Raw genomic sequence first — 22500 nt, forward strand, 5'->3', positions numbered from 1 at the left:
GTTTAATGATAATACAAGCATGTTTAATACATAGTTAATATTGTTTAAAAATTCAAGGTGTTTAATGATAATACAAGAATGTTTAATACATATAGTTAATATTGTTAACAACTTAAAGGTGTTTAAAGATAATACAAGCATGTTTAACACATATAGAAAATAAAGGTGTTTAATGATAATACAAGCATGTTTAATACATAGTTAATATTGTTAAAAAATTAAAGGTGTTTAATGATAATACAAGTATGTTTAATACATATAGTTAATATTGTTAACAAGTAAAAGGTGTTTAAAGATAATGTAAGCATGTTTAACACATATAGTTAATATTGTTAATAAGTTAAAGGTGTTTAAAGATAATACAAGCATGTTTAACACATAGTTAATATTGTTAAAAAATTCAAGGTGTTTAATGATAATACAAGAATGTTTAATACATAGTTAATATTGTTAAAAAAGTCAAGGTGTTTAATGATAATACAAGAATGTTTAATACATATAGTTAATATTGTTAACAACTTAAAGGTGTTTAAAGATAATACAAGCATGTTTAACACATATAGTTAATATTGTTAACAAGTTAAAGGTGTTTAAAGATCATACAAGCATGTTTAACACATATAGTTAATATTGTTAACAACTTAAAGGTGTTTAAAGATAATACAAGCATGTTTAACACATATAGTTAATATTGTTAATAAGTTAAAGGTGTTTAAAGATAATACAAGCATGTTTAACACATAGTTAATATTGTTAAGAAATTCAAGGTGTTTAATGATAATACAAGAATGTTTAATACATATAGTTAATATTGTTAACAACTTAAAGGTGTTTAAAGATAATACAAGCATGTTTAACACATATAGTTAATATTGTTAACAAGTTAAAGGTGTTTAATGATAATACAAGCATGTTTAACACATATAGTTAATATTGTTAAAAAATTAAAGGTGTTTAATGATAATACAAGAATGTTTAATACATATAGTTAATATTGTTAACAACTTAAAGGTGTTTAAAGATAATACAAGAATGTTTAACACATATAGTTAATATTATTAATAAGTTAAAGGTGTTTAAAGATAATACAAGCATGTTTAACACATATAGTTAATATTGTTAATAAGTTAAAGGTGTTTAATGATAATACAAGAATGTTTAATACATAGTTAATATTGTTAAAAAATTCAAGGTGTTTAATGATAATACAAGAATGTTTAATACATATAGTTAATATTGTTAACAACTTAAAGGTGTTTAAAGATAATACAAGCATGTTTAACACATATACCGTATTTTCCGCACTATAAGGCGCACCTAAAAACCACAAATGTTCTCAAAAGCTGACAGTGCGCCTTATAACCCGGTGCGCTTTATATATGGATAAATATTAAGATTCATTTTCATAAAGTTTCGGTCTCGTAACTACGGTAAACAGCCGCCATCTTTTTTCCCGGTAGAACAGGAAGCGCTTCTTCTTCTACGCAAGCAACCGCCAAGGTAAGCACCCGCCCCCATAGAACAGGAAGCGCTTCTTCTTCTACTGTAAGCAACCACCCGCCCGCGTAGAAGAAGAAAAAGCGCGCGGATATTACCGTACGTTCATTTCCTTTGTGTGTTTACATCTGTAAAGACAACAAAATGACTCCTACTAAACGACAGGGATCCGGTTCATGAAAAGACGCAATCTCTCCATCCGCACACGGATTACTATTTCACAGCAACTGATATTCCTGTGAACCGCACTGTGGATACAACGGGAGCACGTACGGTGAATATTCGCACCACAGGGAATGAGAAGTCATCCTTCACTGTGGTTCTAGCTTGCCATGCTAATGGCCAGAAACTTCCACCCATGGTGATATTCAAAAGGAAGACCTTGCCAAAAGAGACCTTTCCAGCCGGCGTCATCATAAAAGCTAACTCGAAGGGATGGATGGATGAAGAAAAGATGAGCGAGTGGTTAAGGTAAGTTTAAGTTTACGCGAAGAGGCCGGGTGGCTTTTTTCACGCAGCTTCGTCCATGTTGATATACGATTCCATGCGCGCCCACATCACGCTGGTTTTAATATATTATTAAAGTTTGACTGACCTATTTGACTGTTTTTTTGACATTCCTTTAGCGCAGTTAGATGCGGCTTACAACACGGGGCGGCTTATAGGTGGACAAAGTTTTGAAATATGCCGTTCATTGAAGGCGCGGCTTATAACCCAGGGCGCCTTATGGTGCGGAAAATACGGTAGTTAATATTGTTAATAAGTTAAAGGTGTTTAAAGATAATACAAGCATGTTTAACACATATAGTTAATATTGTTAATAAGTTAAAGGTGTTTAAAGATAATACAAGCATGTTTAACACATATAGATTCCTTTCTTTCATGAAGACAAGAATATAAGTTGGTGTATTACCTGATTCTGATGACTTGCATTGATTGGAATCAGACAGTGGTGCTGATAAGGTCCGCATTTTCGAATGGAGGAGAAAAAAAGTCCTCCTTTCTGTCCAATACCACATGAAAGTGGTTGGTTTTTGGCATCTTATTTGTCCAGCTTCCGTACTCCTTTGTATACACTTTACAAGAAATACATTGTCGGCAGACTCCGTAGCTTGCTAGCTTGTGCACGCCAGCTTTCTGAGACTCCTATTTTGTTAGCGCAACTGTGCAACTGTGCAGTCGGTCTTTGGAGTTTTGACGACAGGTACGGCGCCAGAGTCTGTTGAAATAAAGTGTTTCTCGCCTTCCAGTCGGTAATTTTAATGAGCTGGCAGCAGCCAGCGTCATCTCAGAAGACCCTCGGGTGCCGTGAATGTCAATCAAGTGACGAAAGTGACGTCATAGTGAAGATTTATGATCGCTCATTTTTAGGACTATTTTTTTAATGCCTGGCTGGTGATCGACTGACACACCCTCCGAGATCGACCGGTAGCTCGCGATCGACGTAATGAGCACCCCTGCTCTAGAGCCACATGCGGCTCTTTAGCGGCGTCCTGGCGGCTCCATGGAGCTTTTTCCAAAATAGTAATGAAATGAGAAAAAAATGGGGTAAAAACTGTTTTTTGTTTTATTATGGTTTCTTTACGAGGACAAACACGACACAAACCTTCCTAATTGTGAGAAATCCCACTGTTTAATATGTTTGCGCTTCACTGATGACAGTATTTGGTGAGCGCCGTTTTGTCCTACTAATTTCAGCGGCCCTTGAACTCGCACAGTGACTCAGATTGTTTGCATGTACAACTTTCTCCGACGCTGCACACAGAAAGACGTGTTTTATGCCACTCCTTCTTTGTCGCATTTTGTCCACCAAACGTTTTACACTGTGCGTGAATGCACAAAGGTGAGCTTTGTTGATGTTATTGACTTGTTATGGAGTGCTAATCAGGAATATTTGGTCACTGCATGACTGCAAGCTAATCCAAGCTAACATGCTATTTAGGCCAGCTGTATGTACATATTGCATCATATGCCTTGTTTGTAGGTATATTTGATTTCCTTTACTTATGTCCTCTGTGTATTTAATTTATTTTTCCTTCATGAAACATTATCTGTATGTAATATTGGCTACATTTCCGCAGCAAACGTTACCCATCTTGCAAAGATTGTAATAAATCCATTAGAAGAAGACGACCCGCCGGTTCCTTTAACTTGGACACACACATCTATACCTTTGGCCGTTCTAAGACAGTCATTTCCAGAAGTTATATCACCCTCTGAGAAGTTTTATGAATGTTTTCCAATGTTTTTAAAATGTGTAGAATAAATATAACGTTTTAACATTTCTGTCAACTATGTGCCTGCGACACATAGTCATTTTGATAGTAGGCTAATATAGCTAAATAGCCACTTACATCATGTGTTGCCTTCATTATAACACTTAAATAAGTCTTTTAATTTTTTGCTGCTCCAGACCAATTACTTTTTTTTATTTGTGGTCTTATATGCATACTTGCCAACCTTGAGACCTTCGATTTCGGGAGGTGGGGGGGGGGGGCGTGGTCGGGGTGGGGCGGGGGCGTGGCTAAGAGGGGAGGAGTATATTTACAGCTAGAATTCACCAAGTCAAGTATTTCATATATATATATACATATATATATATATATACCGTATTTTCCGCACTATTAGCCGCACCTAAAAACCACAAATTTACTCAAAAGCTGACAGTGCGGCTTATAACCCGGTGTGCTTTATATATGGATTAATATTAAGATTCATTTTCATAAAGTTTCGGTCTCGCAACTACGGTAAACAGCCGCCATCTTTTTTCCCCGTAGAAGAGGAAGTGCTTCTTCTTCTACGCAAGCAACCGCCAAGGTAAGCACCCGCCCCCATAGAACAGGAAGCGCTTCTTCTTCTACTGTAAGCAACCACCCGCCCCCGTAGAAGAAGAAGAAGCGCGCGGATATTACGTTTCATTTCCTTTGTGTGTTTACATCTGTAAAGACCACAAAATGGCTCCTACTAAGCGACAGGTTTCCGGTTCATGAAAAGACGCAATCTCTCCATCCGCACACGGACTACTATTTCACAGCAACTGCCTAAAGACTTTCAAGAAAAGCTGGCTACTTTCCGTGCATATTGTAAAAACAAGATAGCTGAAAAAAAGATCCGGCCAGAGAACATTATCAACATGGACGAGGTTCCACTGACTTTTGATATTCCTGTGAACCGCACTGTGGATACAACGGGAGCACGTACGGTGAATATTCGCACCACAGGGAATGAGAAGTCATCCTTCACTGTGGTTCTAGCTTGCCATGCTAATGGCCAGAAACTTCCACCCATGGTGATATTCAAAAGGAAGACCTTGCCAAAAGAGACCTTTCCAGCCGGCGTCATCATAAAAGCTAACTCGAAGGGATGGATGAAGAAAAGATGAGCGAGTGGTTAAGGTAAGTTTAAGTTTACGCGAAGAGGCCGGGTGGCTTTTTTCACGCAGCTCTGTCCATGTTGATATACGTATGTTTGTGATTGCACATTTGCGTACATTTTGGGAGTGAACAGAGTTGTTAGAACGCTGGTTTTTAATATATTATTAAAGTTTGACTGACCTATCTGACTGTTTTTTTGACATTCCTTTAGCGCAGTTAGATGCGGCTTACAACACGGGGCGGCTTATAGGTGGACAAAGTTTTGAAATATGCCGTTCATTGAAGGCGCGGCTTATAACCCAGGGCGCCTTATGGTGCGGAAAATACGGTATATGTATATATATATATATATATATATATATATATATAAGAAATACTTGACTTTCAGTGAATTCTAGCTAGATATATATATATATATATATATATATATATATATATATATATATATATATATATATATATACATATACCGTATTTTCCGCACCATAAGGCGCCCTGGGTTATAAGCCGCGCCTTCAGTGAACGGCATATTTCAAAACTTTGTCCACCTATAAGCCGCCCCGTGTTATAAGCCGCATCTAACTGCGCTAAAGGAATGTCAAAAAAACAGTCAGATAGGTCAGTCAAACTTTAATAATATATTAAAAACCAGCGTGATGTGGGAGCGCATGGAGTCGTATATCAACATGGACGGAGCTGCGTGAAAAAAGCCACCCGGCCTCTTCGCGTAAACTTACCTTAACCACTCGCTCATCTTTTCTTCATCCATCCATCCTTTCGAGTTAGCTTTTATGATGACGCCGGCTGGAAAGGTCTCTTTTGGCAAGGTCTTCCTTTTGAATATCACCATGGGTGGAAGTTTCTGGCCATTAGCATGGCAAGCTAGAACCACAGTGAAGGATGACTTCTCATTCCCTGTGGTGCGAATATTCACCGTACGTGCTCCCGTTGTATCCACAGTGCGGTTCACAGGAATATCAAAAGTCAGTGGAACCTCGTCCATGTTGATAATGTTCTCTGGCCGGATCTTTTTTTCAGCTATCTTGTTTTTACAATATGCACGGAAAGTAGCCAGCTTTTCTTGAAAGTCTTTAGGCAGTTGCTGTGAAATAGTAGTCCGTGTGCGGATGGAGAGATTGCGTCTTGGAAACCTGTCCATTTTGTGGTCTTTACAGATGTAAACACACAAAGGAAATGAAACGTAATATCCGCGCGCTTCTTCTTCTTCTTCTACGCGGGCGGGTGGTTGCTTACAGTAGAAGAAGAAGCGCTTCCTGTTCTATGGGGGCGGGTGCTTGCGTAGAAGAAGAAGCACTTCCTCTTCTACGGGGAAAAAAGATGGCGGCTGTTTACCGTAGTTGCGAGACCGAAACTTTATGAAAATGAATCTTAATATTAATCCATATATAAAGCGCACCGGGTTATAAGGCGCACTGTCAGCTTTTGAGAAAATTTGTGGTTTTTAGGTGCGCCTTATAGTGCGGAAAATACGGTACTTTTTTTTATTTGTGGTCTTATATGCATACTTGCCAACCTTGAGACCTCCGATTTCGGGGGGGCGGGGGTGGGGGGGGCGTGGTCGGGGTGGGGCGGGGGCGTGGCTAAGAGGGGAGGAGTATATTTACAGCTAGAATTCACCAAGTCAAGTATTTCATATATATATATATATATATATATATATATATATATATATATATATAAGAAATACTTGACTTTCAGTGAATTCTAGCTAGATATATAATTATTTTATTTTATATATATATATATATATATATATATATATGTATATATATATATATATATATATATATATATATATATATATATACATATATATATAGTATTTCTTTTATTTATATATATATATATATATATATATATAAATAAAATAAATACTTGAATTTCTGTGTTCATTTATTTACACATATACACACACATAACACTCATCTACTCATTGTTGAGTTAAGGGTTGAATTGTCCATCCTTGTTCTGTTCTCTGTCACTATTTTTCTAACCATGTTGAACACCCTTTCGCAGGTACCCGGAAAGGTTTCGAGTACCACCAAAAAAACGGAATCTCTGAAGACAGTATAAAAATCTGTGTTAAAGGTGTACAAATACTGTTTGTATAATAAGCATGTTATTGTTTACAAATGAGGGTTAAGAGTTCAGTACTAAAAAAAAAAAAAAGAAAAAAAAGAATGTGGCTTAAGTACAGTTTTTTAATTGAGCTGCTGCATTTTTTTGGTTGGGTTGTTTATTTATTTTGAGGAACTTCTCCATTTCTAAAAGGGGAGGAATGTAATAGTGATCTATGTTTGTCTGTTGCCATCTCCTGGTGAATGTTGGCTATAGCGTACTGGGGTTACTTTTTGGTTGGCCAACGATTTACGATGTGTTGCGCACCTGACGTCAAGTGTGTGAGTCTGTTCTGATGTCTACAGTAAAGAGACGTACTTCATCACCTCGCCTGATTATTGCCTCCAACTCAATATATTACAACAACATTGCTGTTTACGGCAGACAAACTGCTTTACGGTAGAATAAAACATGACTGCTGTTGTTGTGTGTTGTTACCGCGCTGGGAGGACGTTAATGAAACTGGCTAACAATAAACCTTTTTATCCTATACATAAATGATTTTGTAAACTCCTCCGAAACTTTTCATAAAATAATTTTTGCTGACGATGCAAATTTGTTTACCTCACACAGGAGCCTACACCATCTACAAGTAACTGTCAATTCAGAGCTTGTGAAAGTAGATTCCTGGTTCAAATGCAATAAGCTCTCACTTAATGTGAATAAAACAAATTGTATTCTATTTCGTTCTAATAAAAAGCGGACAAATACTGAGCACTGCCATATCAACATCAATGGGCAGGAAATACAGAGAGTGTACTCCACAAAATTCCTGGGGGGTCATCATTGACGAATACCTCAATTTCAAATGTCACATTAGCCATCTGTTAAACAAATTATCCAAATATGTTGGCCTGTTCTTTCACCTTCGTCATTATCTTCCTCTTTATGCTCTACTCACACTATATAAAACTCTCTTTGAACCACATCTAAACTACTGTAATGTCATCTGGTGTAACACCTTCCCTACCTACCTCCACAAATTAGAATCTATGCAAAAGAAAATTATACGGGCCCTGTCATGGTCCAAGTTTAATGCCCCCACTCGACATCTATTCCATAATTATCATCTCTTAAGACTGACAGAGTTCAATATTTATCAAAATGCTTGTTTAACCTATCAAGTCATTTACAGGCTGAATTTAAGGCTCTGTAGCTTGGTTCCTATCTACCATCCCCAGCATGCCCACAACACTCCTAACTTAGATTTGATATCAGGGAAACATCGTTTACTGGATTGTACCGCTCGAAGTGTTGTATGCAGGGGACCAAAGATTTGGAACCGGCTTAATGAGAACCTCAAGATCCATTCTCCAACTTCAAAAATAAACTAAAAACTTATCTATTAACCACCTATATTTAATGCCTCATGTAGGGTAGACTACTGTTGGGTTTTGCATGGTTGAATGAATGTATGTATGTATGTATGCTTGCTTTAGTACTATTATCTTGTGTTAATCATATAGCGTTGTTTTTTGTTTTGTTTTTTGTTGTTGTACTTGCTACCATGTTTCATCATTCCATGTATATTCCATCATTCCATGTATATTCTATCCTCTGGACCCCCTGTCAAAAGCTTCTTCTAGCTTATTTAGTCGACCACGCCACCTTAATCACTCGTCTTGAGAACTGTGTGGGCATTAAGGGCGCCGCCCTCAACTGGTTCCGGTCGTACCTAACCGACAGGAGTTTTTGTGTAAAAGTAGACAGTTTTATGTCGTCCACAGCTCCTTTACCACATGGGGTCCCCCAGGGCTCAATCCTTGCCCCAATTTTATTTGCGCTTTACCTTCTCCCCCTTGGTTCTATTTTTAGGAAGTACAGTATTGCATTTCATTTTTATGCCGATGATTGCCAGATTTATTTTCCCATGGCACAAAATAACACGGTTCAACGTCTTATTGACTGCCTGCACGACATCAAAGTCTGGCTTTCAGCTAACTTCCTGAGCCTAAATGAAGATAAAACAGAAGTTATGTTGTTCGGTCCAAGTCGCTCTCCCTCCCCCAACGTTGACCTCGGCACTCTGACCCCGTATCTCAGCGACTCTGTCACAAACCTGGGGGTAAAGTTTGACTCAGATTTTAAATTCGAAAAACAAATCAGCAGCGTCGTTCAAAAAAGCTTTTATCAATTACGCCAAATAGCGAAAGTGAAACCGCTTCTATCAAGACATGATCTTGAGAAATTAATCCACGCCTTTATCTCGACTCGTCTTGATTACTGTAATGCCCTGTATGTAGGCATTAGCCAGGCCTCCCTCGCCCGCCTGCAGCTCGTGCAGAACTCTGCTGCTCGTCTGCTAACACAGACCCGCAGACGTGAGCACATCACCCCTATTTTAGCGTCCCTTCACTGGCTCCCTGTGCGTTACCGAATACATTTTAAACTCCTTTTATTTGTTTTTAAATGTCTAAACAACCTCGCGCCAACCTATCTCTCCGACCTCCTTCAGCCTTACTGCCCCACCCGATCCTTAAGATCAGCCGATCAGCTGCTGTTGACGGTCCCTGACACAAGGCTGAAGCTTAGAGGTGACAGAGCTTTCGCCGTTGCTGCTCCCAAGCTCTGGAACGACCTACCCCTGAGTGTTAGACAAGCCTCCTCTCTTCCTGTTTTTAAATCTCTCTTAAAAACATACTTTTATTCCATGGCTTTTAACACTGAGTGATATCCATCCTGCAATGGCGCCCCATAATACACCTGCTGTGATCCTGTTTTTATGTTTTTATGTTTTTATTAATTCTATTTTAATTATTTATTTTTTATCATGTTCTGTTTGTGTTGTGTTGTGTTTGCTCGGTACTCGTTTTATCTTTTAACCTGCTCATTGTACAGCACTTTGGCTACCCCTGTGGTAAATTTTAAATGTGCTCTATAAATAAAGTTGATTTGATTTGATATGATTTATTTGGGGGACCCTTTCACGTACCAACATATTTAAATGATGATATTTTACTACTATTGTATTTGTTATATGGTATTGTGAATAAACTTGAACTTGAAACTTGAAAACTTGAAAAACCCACATAAGAAACCAAGAACTCGCCCTCCATCATTCTACAGTTATAACATGTGTTGTGGGAAAGCGGACGTGAATACAGGCTGTTGACACGTCACTCAGGTCCGCATGGAGCTGGAGAGGGGCGTGGCTTCCAGCTCCGCCTGAATTTCGGGAGATTTTCGGGAGAAAATTTGTCCCGGGAGGTTTTCGGGAGAGGCGCTGAATTTCGGGAGTCTCCCGGAAAATCAGGGAGGGTTGGCAAGTATGCCAATATGGCTCTTTCAACATTTTGGGTTGCCGACCCCTGCCTTCGGGGAAGTCATCTTGACTTCCTGCATTCAGCACTTTTCATCTCCCAGCCTCATTATGTCACGCCGCTGCAATTATTGTCATTTTCAAGTCTAAAAAAAAAACAAAACCCAGAGGACTCACTTGGAGCTGTACTTGTGCAGGACGCCATCCAGCGCCGTCACCAGCTCCTCACAGCTGACGTTCTTCTGGCCGGCCAACATGTGCATCTTCTCGTAGATGTCGGCCATCTCCACGCGGGCCTGCGTGAAGTGGCACAGCTGCTCCGACAGGTGAGACAGTAGGTCCTCCAGGTAGGAGGCGGAGCCTTGCTGGCCGTGGCGCCCCGTAGTCACCACCTTCCTCAGCTCGTTGTACAGCGACGTGTAGATGGTGCGGATGGAGTCCTTGCGGCTGAAGAAAGACTGACCACCTGCGGGGTGGAACAGTTTTGAGTTTGAGTTTATTTCGAACATGCAAGCATACAACATGATACATCACAATTTCCAGTTTTCTCTTTCCAACATGTTCGAAAAGGAGTAGGAAGAAGCAGAGCTTATTTGATCCTACCCCTTTTCTTTTACATAACGGTTGCTAAAACTTTTGTTCAATTCCCATTCTCAATTTATTCACAATATACTCCATAAGTAATCACAATAAAATAAATAAATAATACTCGGTGAAGTAAGTTACATTTCATATGGTGAGATGAAATGGACTGAAGATTCAAGGATGCCAACCGTCCCTTGAAATGTGGAACCGTACTGAATTTAGAGACAAAAGTACACATTCTGTATTGAGCTGTCAAGGGACGCACTTTGCTCCGTGTTTTTATTATCGTGAGAAGGAAGGGTTGAACAATCTCAACCTGTAAGTCTTCCATTTACTCCCCACTAGGGCTGCAGCTAACGATTATTTTTCTATCGATTAATCTATAGATTATTTTTTTCGATTAATCGGTTAATCTATAGATTATTTTTTTTCGATTAATCTATAGATTATTTTTCCTTTTACCGATTATTTTTTTTATTTAAAATGAAGAGGAAAAAAAAAAAGTAGGCCAGTTTTTTCAAAAGGCATGGCTTTTATTTACAAAAAAAAAAGGTATGGCCACTCAGTCAACATTGACAACAACATGACAAAATATTCTGCAACAATGTAAACATTTAAAACTTTTAACATTTAACAAAATTAAAAGTAGCTTATTTGCTTTTTAATGTGCAAATATAAAAGTAAACATCCAGTGCAAATCTTAATATTCTGGAATAGTATAAGCATTTAAAAAGTAAAAGTATTGCTTATTTTGCTTTAAAATGTGCAAAAATAAAGATAAACATCCAATACAAAAAAGTGCAAAACGGAAATATTCTGTAACAAGTGTAAACATTTCAACAAAAGTAAAAGTATTGCTTATTTGCTAAAATGTGCAAAAATAAAGCTAAACATCCAATACAAAAAAGTGTACAGTGTAAACATTTCAACAAAAGTAAAAGTATTGCTTATTTTGCTTAATAACACAACAATGATAGTATGATTAAAGTGAAAGTTAATTGTTGGTTTGTACATAGTATATGTAACTGTTAATGTTGTAAAAGGTATTTGCACAACTAATTAACGTTAGCGTTTGTGACACGTCTTGTGCCGTGGGGTTCTTTCAGGACCGACAGACTGAACGCCAGACGGCTTTGCCAGGTTTACAATCTTTTAATTTTACACAAAGTCTTTTCTCTTCCAACTCTTTTCTCTTTCTTTCCTCGCTTTTCAGCTCCTCTTCCTCGCTCGCTCGTCGTCCCCTGTCTCTTGCGGCGTCGCTCCCGGCGCGCCCCGCCTCGCCGCCGCCGCCTCTCCACAGCGTTAAAGAGGAGCGCGTCTTTGTAAACACTGAACAGGCACGCCAAACGCGCCTCTCAGAGCAAACGGTGCTTTAGTTTATGAATTTACAACGCAGATACAAATGACACATTCATGTTTTTGTGTAATAATGACAACGTATACGCACGCGGACGATTGACTTGTTGATGGTGATGGCAAGGGGGGTTTTCTTTTCAAATGTTTGTTCATAGCCGTTGTGCTGCTATGATAGGCCATTTCCGCTCGACACAGTGTGCATACAACAACATTATTAGGCCGTTTATTGAAATACTCCGACACTTTTGACGACTTTTGGCGTGCTTTTTTCCCCTCGCTCGCATCGTCTGCTTTGCGCTCCGCCATGACAGTAGTGTGACGTAAATATGCGACGCGCCGACGCACAAAAACGGCGTCGACGTATTTACGTAACCGATGACGTCGACTACGTCGACGCGTCGTTTCAGCCTTACTCCCCACCCTGCTTCTTCTTCTTTGTTACTTTCGTCGGATGGCACCATGCGCATAACCGTAGCTCTGACGCCCTGAAATTGACTCAGCAGCACCACCTGTCGTTGTATGGAATATAAGTTTTAACCTGGAGAAAATTGTTTGTATACTTGCGAATGTTCATTTTTACTTGCAGAAAATAGTTTTTATACTTAAAATTATTAATTTTTTTTTTTTTTTTTCATCGAAGAAAAATATTTTTATACAGTCGAATATTTTTTGTTAAAGAAAATTGTTTAACACTTGCAAATCCTTTTTTTACTTAAAGAAAATAGTTTTAATAATTGCGAATCGTTTTTTAACTCGGAGAGAAACATGTTTATGCTTGCAAATCTTTTTTGCATTGAAGAACAATTTTTTTTAAGAGCGAACCATTTTTTGCATTAAAGAAAAATACTTTCATACATGCAAATATTTTTTTCCATTAAGGAAAATCGTTTTTATAGACTTGTGACAATTTTTATTCATTTAAGAAATGTGTTTTAATACTTGCAAATTGTTTTTTTACTTGCAGAAAATTGTTTTTATACTTGAGAATTCTTTTTTTTTTAATCAAGAAATATTTTTTTTTAACTGTGAAATTATTTTTTTCATTGAAGAAAAATATTTTATACAGTCGAATATTTTTTGCTTGAAGAAAATTGTTTAATACTTGCAAATCCTTTTTTAACTCGGAGAGAAACATGTTTATGCTTGCAAATCTTTTTTGCATTGAAGAAAAAAAATTTTTAAGAGCGAACCATTTTTTGCATTAAAGAAAAATACTTTTATACATGGGAATATTTTTTTCCATTAAGGAAAATCGTTTTTATAGACTTGTGACAATTTTTTTTCATTTAAGAAATGTGTTTTAATACTTGCAAATTGTTTTTTTACTTGCAGAAAATTGTTTTTATACTTGAGAATTCTTTTTTTTTTAATCAAGAAATATTTTTTTTTAACTGTGAAATTATTTTTTTCATTGAAGAAAAATATTTTATACAGTCGAATATTTTTTGCTTGAAGAAAATTGTTTAATACTTGCAAATCCTTTTTTAACTCGGAGAGAAACATGTTTATGCTTGCAAATCTTTTTTGCATTGAAGAAAAACATTTTTTAAGAGCGAACCATTTTTTGCATTAAAGAAAAATACTTTTATACATGCGAATATTTTTTTCCATTATGGAAAATCGTTTTTATAGACTTGTGACAATTTTTATTCATTTAAGAAATGTGTTTTAATACTTGCAAATTGTTTTTTTACTTGCAGAAATTTGTTTTTATAATTGCAAATCTTTTTTTTTTTTTAATCAAGAATTTTTTTTTTTAAACTGTGAAATTATTTTTTTCATTGAAGAAAAATATTTTATACAGTCGAATATTTTTTGCTTGAAGAAAATTGTTTAATACTTGCAAATCCTTTTTTTACTTGCAGAAAATTGTTTTTATACTTGAGAATTCTTTTTTTTTTAATCAAGAAATATTTTTTTTTAACTGTGAAATTATTTTTTTCATTGAAGAAAAATATTTTATACAGTCGAATATTTTTTGCTTGAAGAAAATTGTTTAATACTTGCAAATCCTTTTTTAACTCGGAGAGAAACATGTTTATGCTTGCAAATCTTTTTTGCATTGAAGAAAAACATTTTTTAAGAGCGAACCATTTTTTGCATTAAAGAAAAATACTTTTATACATGCGAATATTTTTTTCCATTATGGAAAATCGTTTTTATAGACTTGTGACAATTTTTATTCATTTAAGAAATGTGTTTTAATACTTGCAAATTGTTTTTTTACTTGCAGAAATTTGTTTTTATAATTGCAAATCTTTTTTTTTTTTTAATCAAGAATTTTTTTTTTTAAACTGTGAAATTATTTTTTTCATTGAAGAAAAATATTTTATACAGTCGAATATTTTTTGCTTGAAGAAAATTGTTTAATACTTGCAAATCCTTTTTTTACTTGCAGACACTTGTTTTAATAATTGCGAATCGTTTTTAACTCGGAGAGAAAAATGTTTATGTTTGCAAATCTTTTTGCAATAAAAAAAAAAAATTCTACTAGCAAATTATTTTTTGCATTAAAGAAAAATACTTTTATACATGCAAATATTTTTTTTCCATTAAGGAAAATGTTTGCAAATCTTTTTGCAATAAAAAAAAAAAATTCTACTAGCAAATTATTTTTTGCATTAAAGAAAAATACTTTTATACATGCAAATATTTTTTTTCCATTAAGGAAAATAGTTTTTATTTTTTTTCATTTAAGAAATATGTCTTCATACTTGCAAATTTTTTTTACTTGCAGAAATTTGTTTTTATAATTGCAAATCTTTTTTTTTTTTTATAAAGAAATATTTTTTTTTAACTGTCAAATTATTTTTTTCATTGAAAAAAAATATTTTTATACAGTCGAATATTTTTTGGTCGAAGAAAATGGTTTAATACTTGCAAATCCTTTTTTTTACTTGCAGAAAAATGTTGTAATAATTGCAAATGTTTTTTTATGCTTGCACTAAAGATTTTTTTTTTTTTTCTTCCGAATCATTTTTTACATTAAAGAAAATTACTTTTATACCTGCAAATATTTTTTTCCATTGAACAAAATCGTTTTTATAGTTGTGTGACTATTTTTTTTAATTTAAGAAATATGTTTTAATGCTTGCAAATAGTTTTTTTACTTGCAGAAAATTGTTTTTATACTTGCAAATCCTTTTTTTTTTTTTATCAAGAAATATATTTTTTTTAACTGTCAAATTATTTTTTTCATTGAAGAAAAATATTTTTATACAGTCGAATATTTTTTGCTCGAAGAAAGTTGTTTAATACTTGCAAATCCTTTTTTTACTTGCAAACAATTGTTTAAATAATTGAGAATCGTTTTTTTAACTCGGAGAGAAAAATGTTTATGCTTGCAAATTCTTTTACATTAAAAACAATTTTTTTTACTAGCAAATTATTTTTTGCATTTAAGAAAAATACTTTTATACCTGCAAATATTTTTTTTCCATGAAGGAAAATCGTTTTTATAGGTGACTAATTTTTTTCATTTAAGAAATATGTTTTCATTCTTGCAAATTGTTTTTTTACTTGCAGAAATTTGTTTTTATACTTGGGAATCCTTTTTTTTTATTAAAAAAATAGTTTATTTTAACTATGAAATATTTTCTTTCATTGAAGAAGAATATTTTTAAACAGTTGAATATTTTTTTGTTGACAAAAATTGTTTAATACTTGCAAATCCTTGTTTTACTTGCAGAAAATTGTTTTAATAATTGCGACTCTTTTTTTAACTCGGAGAGAAAAATGTTTATGCTTCCATTAAAGACATTTTCTTTACTACCGAATCCTTTTTGATATTAAAGAAAAATACTTTTATACCTGCGAATATTTTTCTTCATCGTTTTCATAGTTGTGTCTCATTTTTTTTATGTAAGAAATATGTTTTAATACTTGAAAATTGTTTTTTTACTTGCAGAGAATTGCTTTTATACTTGCGAATCCTTTTTTTTAATTAACAAAATAGTTTTTTTTTTAACTAACAAATATTTTTTTCCCATCCATCCATCCATTTGCTACCGCTATTTTTTTTCATTGAAGAAAACTATTTTTAAACAGTCGAATATTTTTTGGTTGACAAAAATTGTTTAATACTTGAAAATCCATTTTTTTTACTTGCAGAAAATTGTTTTAACAATGGCAAATCGTTTTTTAACTGGGAGAGAAACATGTTTATGCTTGCAAAGCTTTTATGCATTAAATACATTTTTTTTTTTACTTGCAAATAATTTTTTTCATTAGAGAAAAAATATTTTATAGCTGTGAATATTTTTTTTCATTGAAGAAAATCGTTTTTATAGTTGTGTGACTAATTTTTTTCATTTAAGAAATGTTTTAATACTTGCAAATTGTTTTTTTACTTGCAGAAAATTGTTTTTATACTTACGAATCCTTTTTTTATTTTTTTATTTTATTAACAAACTTTTTTTTTTTTAAACTAACCAATATTTTTTCCCCATCCATTTTCTACCGCTATTTTGTCTTGTTCACGAGTGAGGGAAGAGTGGATCGTGAGATCGACAGGCGGATCGGTGCGGCGTCTTCAGTAATGCGGACGCTGTATCGATCCGTTGTGGTGAAGAAGGAGCTGAGCCGGAAGGCAAAGCTCTCGATTTACCGGTCGATCTACGTTCCCATCCTCACCTATGGTCATGAGCTTTGGGTCATGACCGAAAGGACAAGATCACGGGTACAAGCGGCCGAAATGAGTTTCCTCCGCCGGGTGGCGGGGCTCTCCCTTAGAGATAGGGTGAGAAGCTCTGTCATCCGGGGGGGGGCTCAAAGTAAAGCCGCTGCTCCTCCACATCGAGAGGAGCCAGATGAGGTGGTTCGGGCATCTGGTCAGGATGCCACCCGAACGCCTCCCTAGGAAGGTGTTTCGGGCACGTCCGACCGGTAGGAGGCCACGGGGAAGACCCAGCACACGCTGGGAAGACTATCTCTCCCGGCTGGCCTGGGAACGCCTCGGGATCCCCCGGGAGGAGCTGGACGAAGTAGCTGGGGAGAGGGAAGTCTGGGCTTCCCTGCTTAAGCTGCTGCCCCCGCGACCCGACCTCGGATAAGCGGAAGAAGATGGATGGATGTGTAACGCAGGTGCCAAATGTATACCTTTTTGTATTTGACTGGTATGCTCTTGCTTACTAGTTACTCTTTGAGCGCTGTGCGTGCTTCCTGGTCACGTGACTGCCGCGGTCCAATTAGCTGGGCTTATAAGCCGGTAGCAGGAAGTTGCCAGCTGACAGATCGATTGTTTGCTCGAGGTAGGTTTTTAATCCTCGTTTTTACCTGGAATATTGTGCTAACTAAGTATAAACTAAAATGCCTAATTTGTAACTTTATAGAGCCGACTACCAGCGCCGGAGTTTTTTTTCTCTCTCTCATTAAGCTGTTGGTGAGTCCATATTTATGAACATAGCACAGTTAGCATTTATCCTAGTGATGGGTTGATGAGGCGTCATGAAGCGTTTCGACACATTGCAAAACTGTATTGATACTGTGTCGATACTGTGTCACTAAATACTGACATCTGCTGGACATTAAAAATCCCTACAGGCAACCTATGGACCGACTCAACTGACACTGATTTGATGCCCTAGTACAGGGGTCACCAACCTTTTTGAAACCAAAAACTACTTCTTGGGTACTGATTAATGCGAAGGGCTACCAGTTTGATACACACTTAAATAAATAAATATATTGTCATTTGTAAGTTACACGTAAGTGTGATTCAAACAAGAATAGCTAAATAAATAAATTTATATATATATAAAAAAATGGGTATTTCTGTCTGTCATTCCGTCGTACATTTTTTTTCCTTTTACGGAAGGTTTTTTGTAGGGAATAAATGATGAAAAAAAAACACTTAATTGAACGGTTTAAAAGAGGAGAAAACACGAAAAAAATTAAAATAAAATTTTGAAACATAGTTTATCTTCAATTTCGACTCTTTAAAATTCAAAATTCAACCGACAAAAAGAAGAGAAAAACTAGCTAATTTGAATCTTTTTGAAAAAATTAAAAAAATAATTTATGGAACATCATTAGTAATTTTTCCTGTTTAAGATACATTTTAGAATTTTGATGACATGTTTTAAATTGGTTAAAATCCAATCTGCACTTTGTTAGAATATTTAACAAATTGGACCAAGCTATATTTCTAACAAAGACAAATCAGTATTTCTTCTAGATTTTCCAGAACAAAAATTTTAAAAGAAATTCAAAATACTTTGAAATAAGATTTAAATTTGATTCTACAGATTTTCTAGATTTGCCAGAATATTTTTTTGAATTTTAATCATAGTAAGTTTGAAGAAATATTTCACAAATATTCTTCGTCGAAAAAACAGAAGCTAAAATATTTATTATTCTTTACAATAAAAAAAAAATAAAATAACTTGAACATTGATTTAAATTGTCAGGAAAGAAGAGGAAGAAATTTAAAAGGTAAAAAGGTATATTTGTTTAAAAATCCTAAAATCATTTTTAAGGTTGTATTTTTTCTCTAAAATTGTATTTCTAAAAGTAATAAGAAGCAAAGTAAAAAATAAATGAATTTATTTAAACAAGTGAAGACCCATCCATCCATCCATTTTCTACCGCTTATTCCAAGTGAAGACCAAGTCTTTAAAAATATTTTCTTGGATTTTCAAATTCTATTTGAGTTTTGTCTCTTTTAGAATTAAAAATGTCGAGACCAACTTGCTAGTAAATAAATAAAATTTAAAAAATAGAGGCAGCTCACTGGTAAGTGCTGCTCTTTGAGCTATTTTTAGAACAGGCCGGCGGGCGACTGATCTGGTCCTTACGGGCTACCTGGTGACCGCGGGCACCGCGTTGGTGACCCCTGCCCTAGTATATACAATAATATAAACCAAGTCATTTTATTTCATTTAGGATTATTTCATATCTTCATTTAAATAAAAATATATTTGTATCTTTTTTAGATACAGTCAATAAATAATGTGAACATGTATCATAACATGGAAATCTAAGAGAACGTGTTGTGGATGATTGTGGACTGGGCATTTAATTTTTTTTTTTTTTTTTTTTTTTTTACACATTTTCATAAAAAGAAAAAAAGAAAAAAGTTTTTCCGACGTATTACATTTTAGACGATTTCTCTTCTTAGTTATTATTTCTCCGGCTGTAGAAAAGAGCCGCTCACAGGGCACAGAGGAGGCGACACAGTTGGCGTATCGGTCACGTGACCAAAACAGCTCATGATCGGTCACGTGACTTTCTAAAAGCGGTACGCGCACCGACACAGGGTTTCGCTCTATGAGCTCGACGCATGCGCCGATGCATCGGTGTTGCCGGACCCATCACTAATTTATCCCTCTTCGATTGTTTTCCTTGCAACAGTCTTTGTAGCATATTATCGATCGTCTGTATACAAGGTTTATGATTTAAACCTTTTGATAACTATTTGTGTGTTAAATGTACTTTTAAATGTGTTTTGATAATAAGCATGTTTAGTGCACTGATGCTGCTAATAGTTATTTTGACATTTTATTGCATATTGTGATTTTGATGTTATTGATTTATATTGTACAATATGGAGGAAGAAGATATGTTGTGTACACATGGATTTAAAAGAATGTTCCTGGCTCTTACACAGGCCAGGCTTTTCTTGTTTTGATGGCGAGCTAAAGAAAGGAGCATCTAGTCCAAGGAGTATTCTTGGAGGATTCCAGCCAGAAACCCCACCACCTGTTCGGTTTGGGCGGGTAGGAGGCTCTCGAGCCGACCCTTTACATTTTTTTTTTCCATCTTTAACCTGCAGTACACGAGCTGTACTGCCATCCTTTTTTTTCTAAGAACTCTAAGTCTGAACTGAGATTTATTCAGATCCCGAAATATTAATTAATGAAATTTAAATTGTATGTATGTACCGTATTTTCCGCACCATTAGCCGCACCTAAAAACCACAAATTTACTCAAAAGCTGACAGTGCGGCTTTTAACCCGGTGCGCTTTATATATGGATTAATATTAAGATTCATTTTCATAAAGTTTCGTTCTCGCAACTTCGGTAAACAGCCGCCATCTTTTTTCCCGGTAGAGCAGGAAGCGCTTCTTCTTCTACGCAAGCAACCGCCAAGGTAAGCACCCGCCCCCATAGAACAGGAAGCGCTTCTTCTTCTACTGTAAGCAACCACCCGCCCCCGGAAGAAGAAGAAGAAGAAGCGCGCGGTGCATGCTGGGATATGTGACGTTTCATTTCTATTTGTGTGTTTATGTAAAGACCCCAAAATGGCTCCTATTAAGTGTGTTGTCTGTCTAATTATAAATAATGCAGACGAGGCGTGTTAACTGAGTTCTCAACGTTTACTCACAGCGTGCTCATAACCACATTCTAACTGCCAGCATACAACAACGCTTCTCAGGGCTACCGCGCATGCTCGTAACTATCGTTGCATGCTGGGTAGTGTAGTTGTTATATTTGCTAGCTCATAACATCACATTAAGAGACACGCTTACGCGCTTAATTCAATACTCGCCGTCATTCCGGGTGGATTGACAAAAGACCTCCAGCCGCTAGATATTGGTGTCAACAGGGCATTCGAAGCTAGACTGCTAACTGCGTGGGAACAGTGGATGACGAAGAAGCGCGCGGTGCATGCTGGGATATGTGACGTTTCATTTCCATTTGTGTGTTTATGTAAAGACCCCAAAATGGCTCCTATTAAGTGTGTTGTCTGTCTAATTATAAATAATGCAGACGAGGCGTGTTAACTGAGTTCTCAACGTTTACTCACAGCGTGCTCATAACCACATTCTAACTGCCAGCATACAACAACGCTTCTGAGGGCTACCGCGCATGCTCGTAACTATCGTTGCATGCTGGGTAGTGTAGTTGTTATATTTGCTAGCTCATAACATCACATTAAGAGACACGCTTACGCGCTTAATTCAATACTCGCCGTCATTCCGGGTGGATTGACAAAAGACCTCCAGCCGCTAGATATTGGTGTCAACAGGGCATTCGAAGCTAGACTGCTAACTGCGTGGGAACAATGGATGACAGAAGGCGAACACACCTTCACTAAGACAGGGAGACAGCGCCGGACGACATACGCCAACATCTGCCAGTGGATCGTAAATGCCTGGGCAGATATTTCGGTCACAACTGTGGTCCGAGCTTTCCGGAAGGCAGGATTCACAGAACTGCTGGATAACAGTGACACTGACTCCGATGACTTCGATGAGACGGAACCGGCCATTTTGGATCTCACATTTGCCCAACTTTTCACTTCGGACACCGAAGACGAAGGATTTACGAATGAAGAATAACTTCAGAAAGTGAGCGTTATGTTTATTTTGTGTGTTGTGACATTAACGTTCGAGCAACATTATGTTGCTATTGCTCTGCACTATTTTGAATTTTACTATGTTTGTGATTGCACATTTGCGTACATTTTGGGAGTGAACAGAGTTGTTAGAACGCTGGTTTTTAATATATTATTAAAGTTTGACTGACCTATCTGACTGTTTTTTTGACATTCCCTTTAGCGCAGCGTAGGCGCGGCTTATAGTCCGGGGCGGCTTATTGGTGGACAAAGTTATGAAATATGCCATTCATTGAAGGTGCGGCTAATAATCCGGTGCGCCTTATAGTGCGGAAAATACGGTATGTATGTATATAGTCACTGTTTTCCCGATTTATTTCATGTTGAATGGCCATTCAACTTATTGTGTGTATATATCTGCTGTCCCTCACAAATGGTTTAAATACACGGTGTCAACCAAACTACAGTTTAAGCTCTGCCTTCTCTCTCCAAGTCGAAACCCTAGACTTCTGTTCTGAGCCCATAAAACCCTGTATATACAGTATTGCATTAAATTTGTAGTACCGTATTTTCCGCACTATAAGGCGCACCGGATTATTAGCCGCACCTTCAATGAATGGCATATTTCATAACTTTGTCCACCAATAAGCCGCCCCGGACTATAAGCCGCGCCTACGCTGCACTAAAGGGAATGTCAAAAAAACAGTCAGATAGGTCAGTCAAACTTTAATAATATATTAAAAACCAGCGTTCTAACAACTCTGTTCACTCCCAAAATGTACGCAAATGTGCAATCACAAACATAGTAAAATTCAAAATAGTGCAGAGCAATAGCAACATAATGTTGCTCGAACGTTAATGTCACAACACACAAAATAAACATAGCGCTCACTTTCTGAAGTTATTCTTCATTCGTAAATCCTTCGTCTTCGGTGTCCGAAGTGAAAAGTTGGGCAAATGTGAGATCCAAAATGGCCGGTTCCGTCTCGTCGAAGTCATCGGAGTCAGTGTCA

The 22500-nt window shown here is 36.3% G+C and overlaps 1 protein-coding gene across 1 annotated transcript in view; it reads right to left on the reverse strand.

Moving 5' to 3' along the window:
- The window catches only part of kics2 (KICSTOR subunit 2), a 26362-nt gene that overhangs the window by 1741 nt on the left and 2121 nt on the right, over nt 1-22500 (reverse strand). The window contains exon 2 of the mRNA XM_061984481.2: nt 10447-10735. Coding sequence (XP_061840465.1) covers nt 10447-10735 — 289 coding nt within the window. The remainder of the gene's footprint in view (nt 1-10446; nt 10736-22500) is intronic.

This window comes from Nerophis lumbriciformis, linkage group LG25 (assembly GCF_033978685.3).
Source record: "Nerophis lumbriciformis linkage group LG25, RoL_Nlum_v2.1, whole genome shotgun sequence".
NCBI classification, from domain to species: domain Eukaryota; kingdom Metazoa; phylum Chordata; class Actinopteri; order Syngnathiformes; family Syngnathidae; genus Nerophis; species Nerophis lumbriciformis.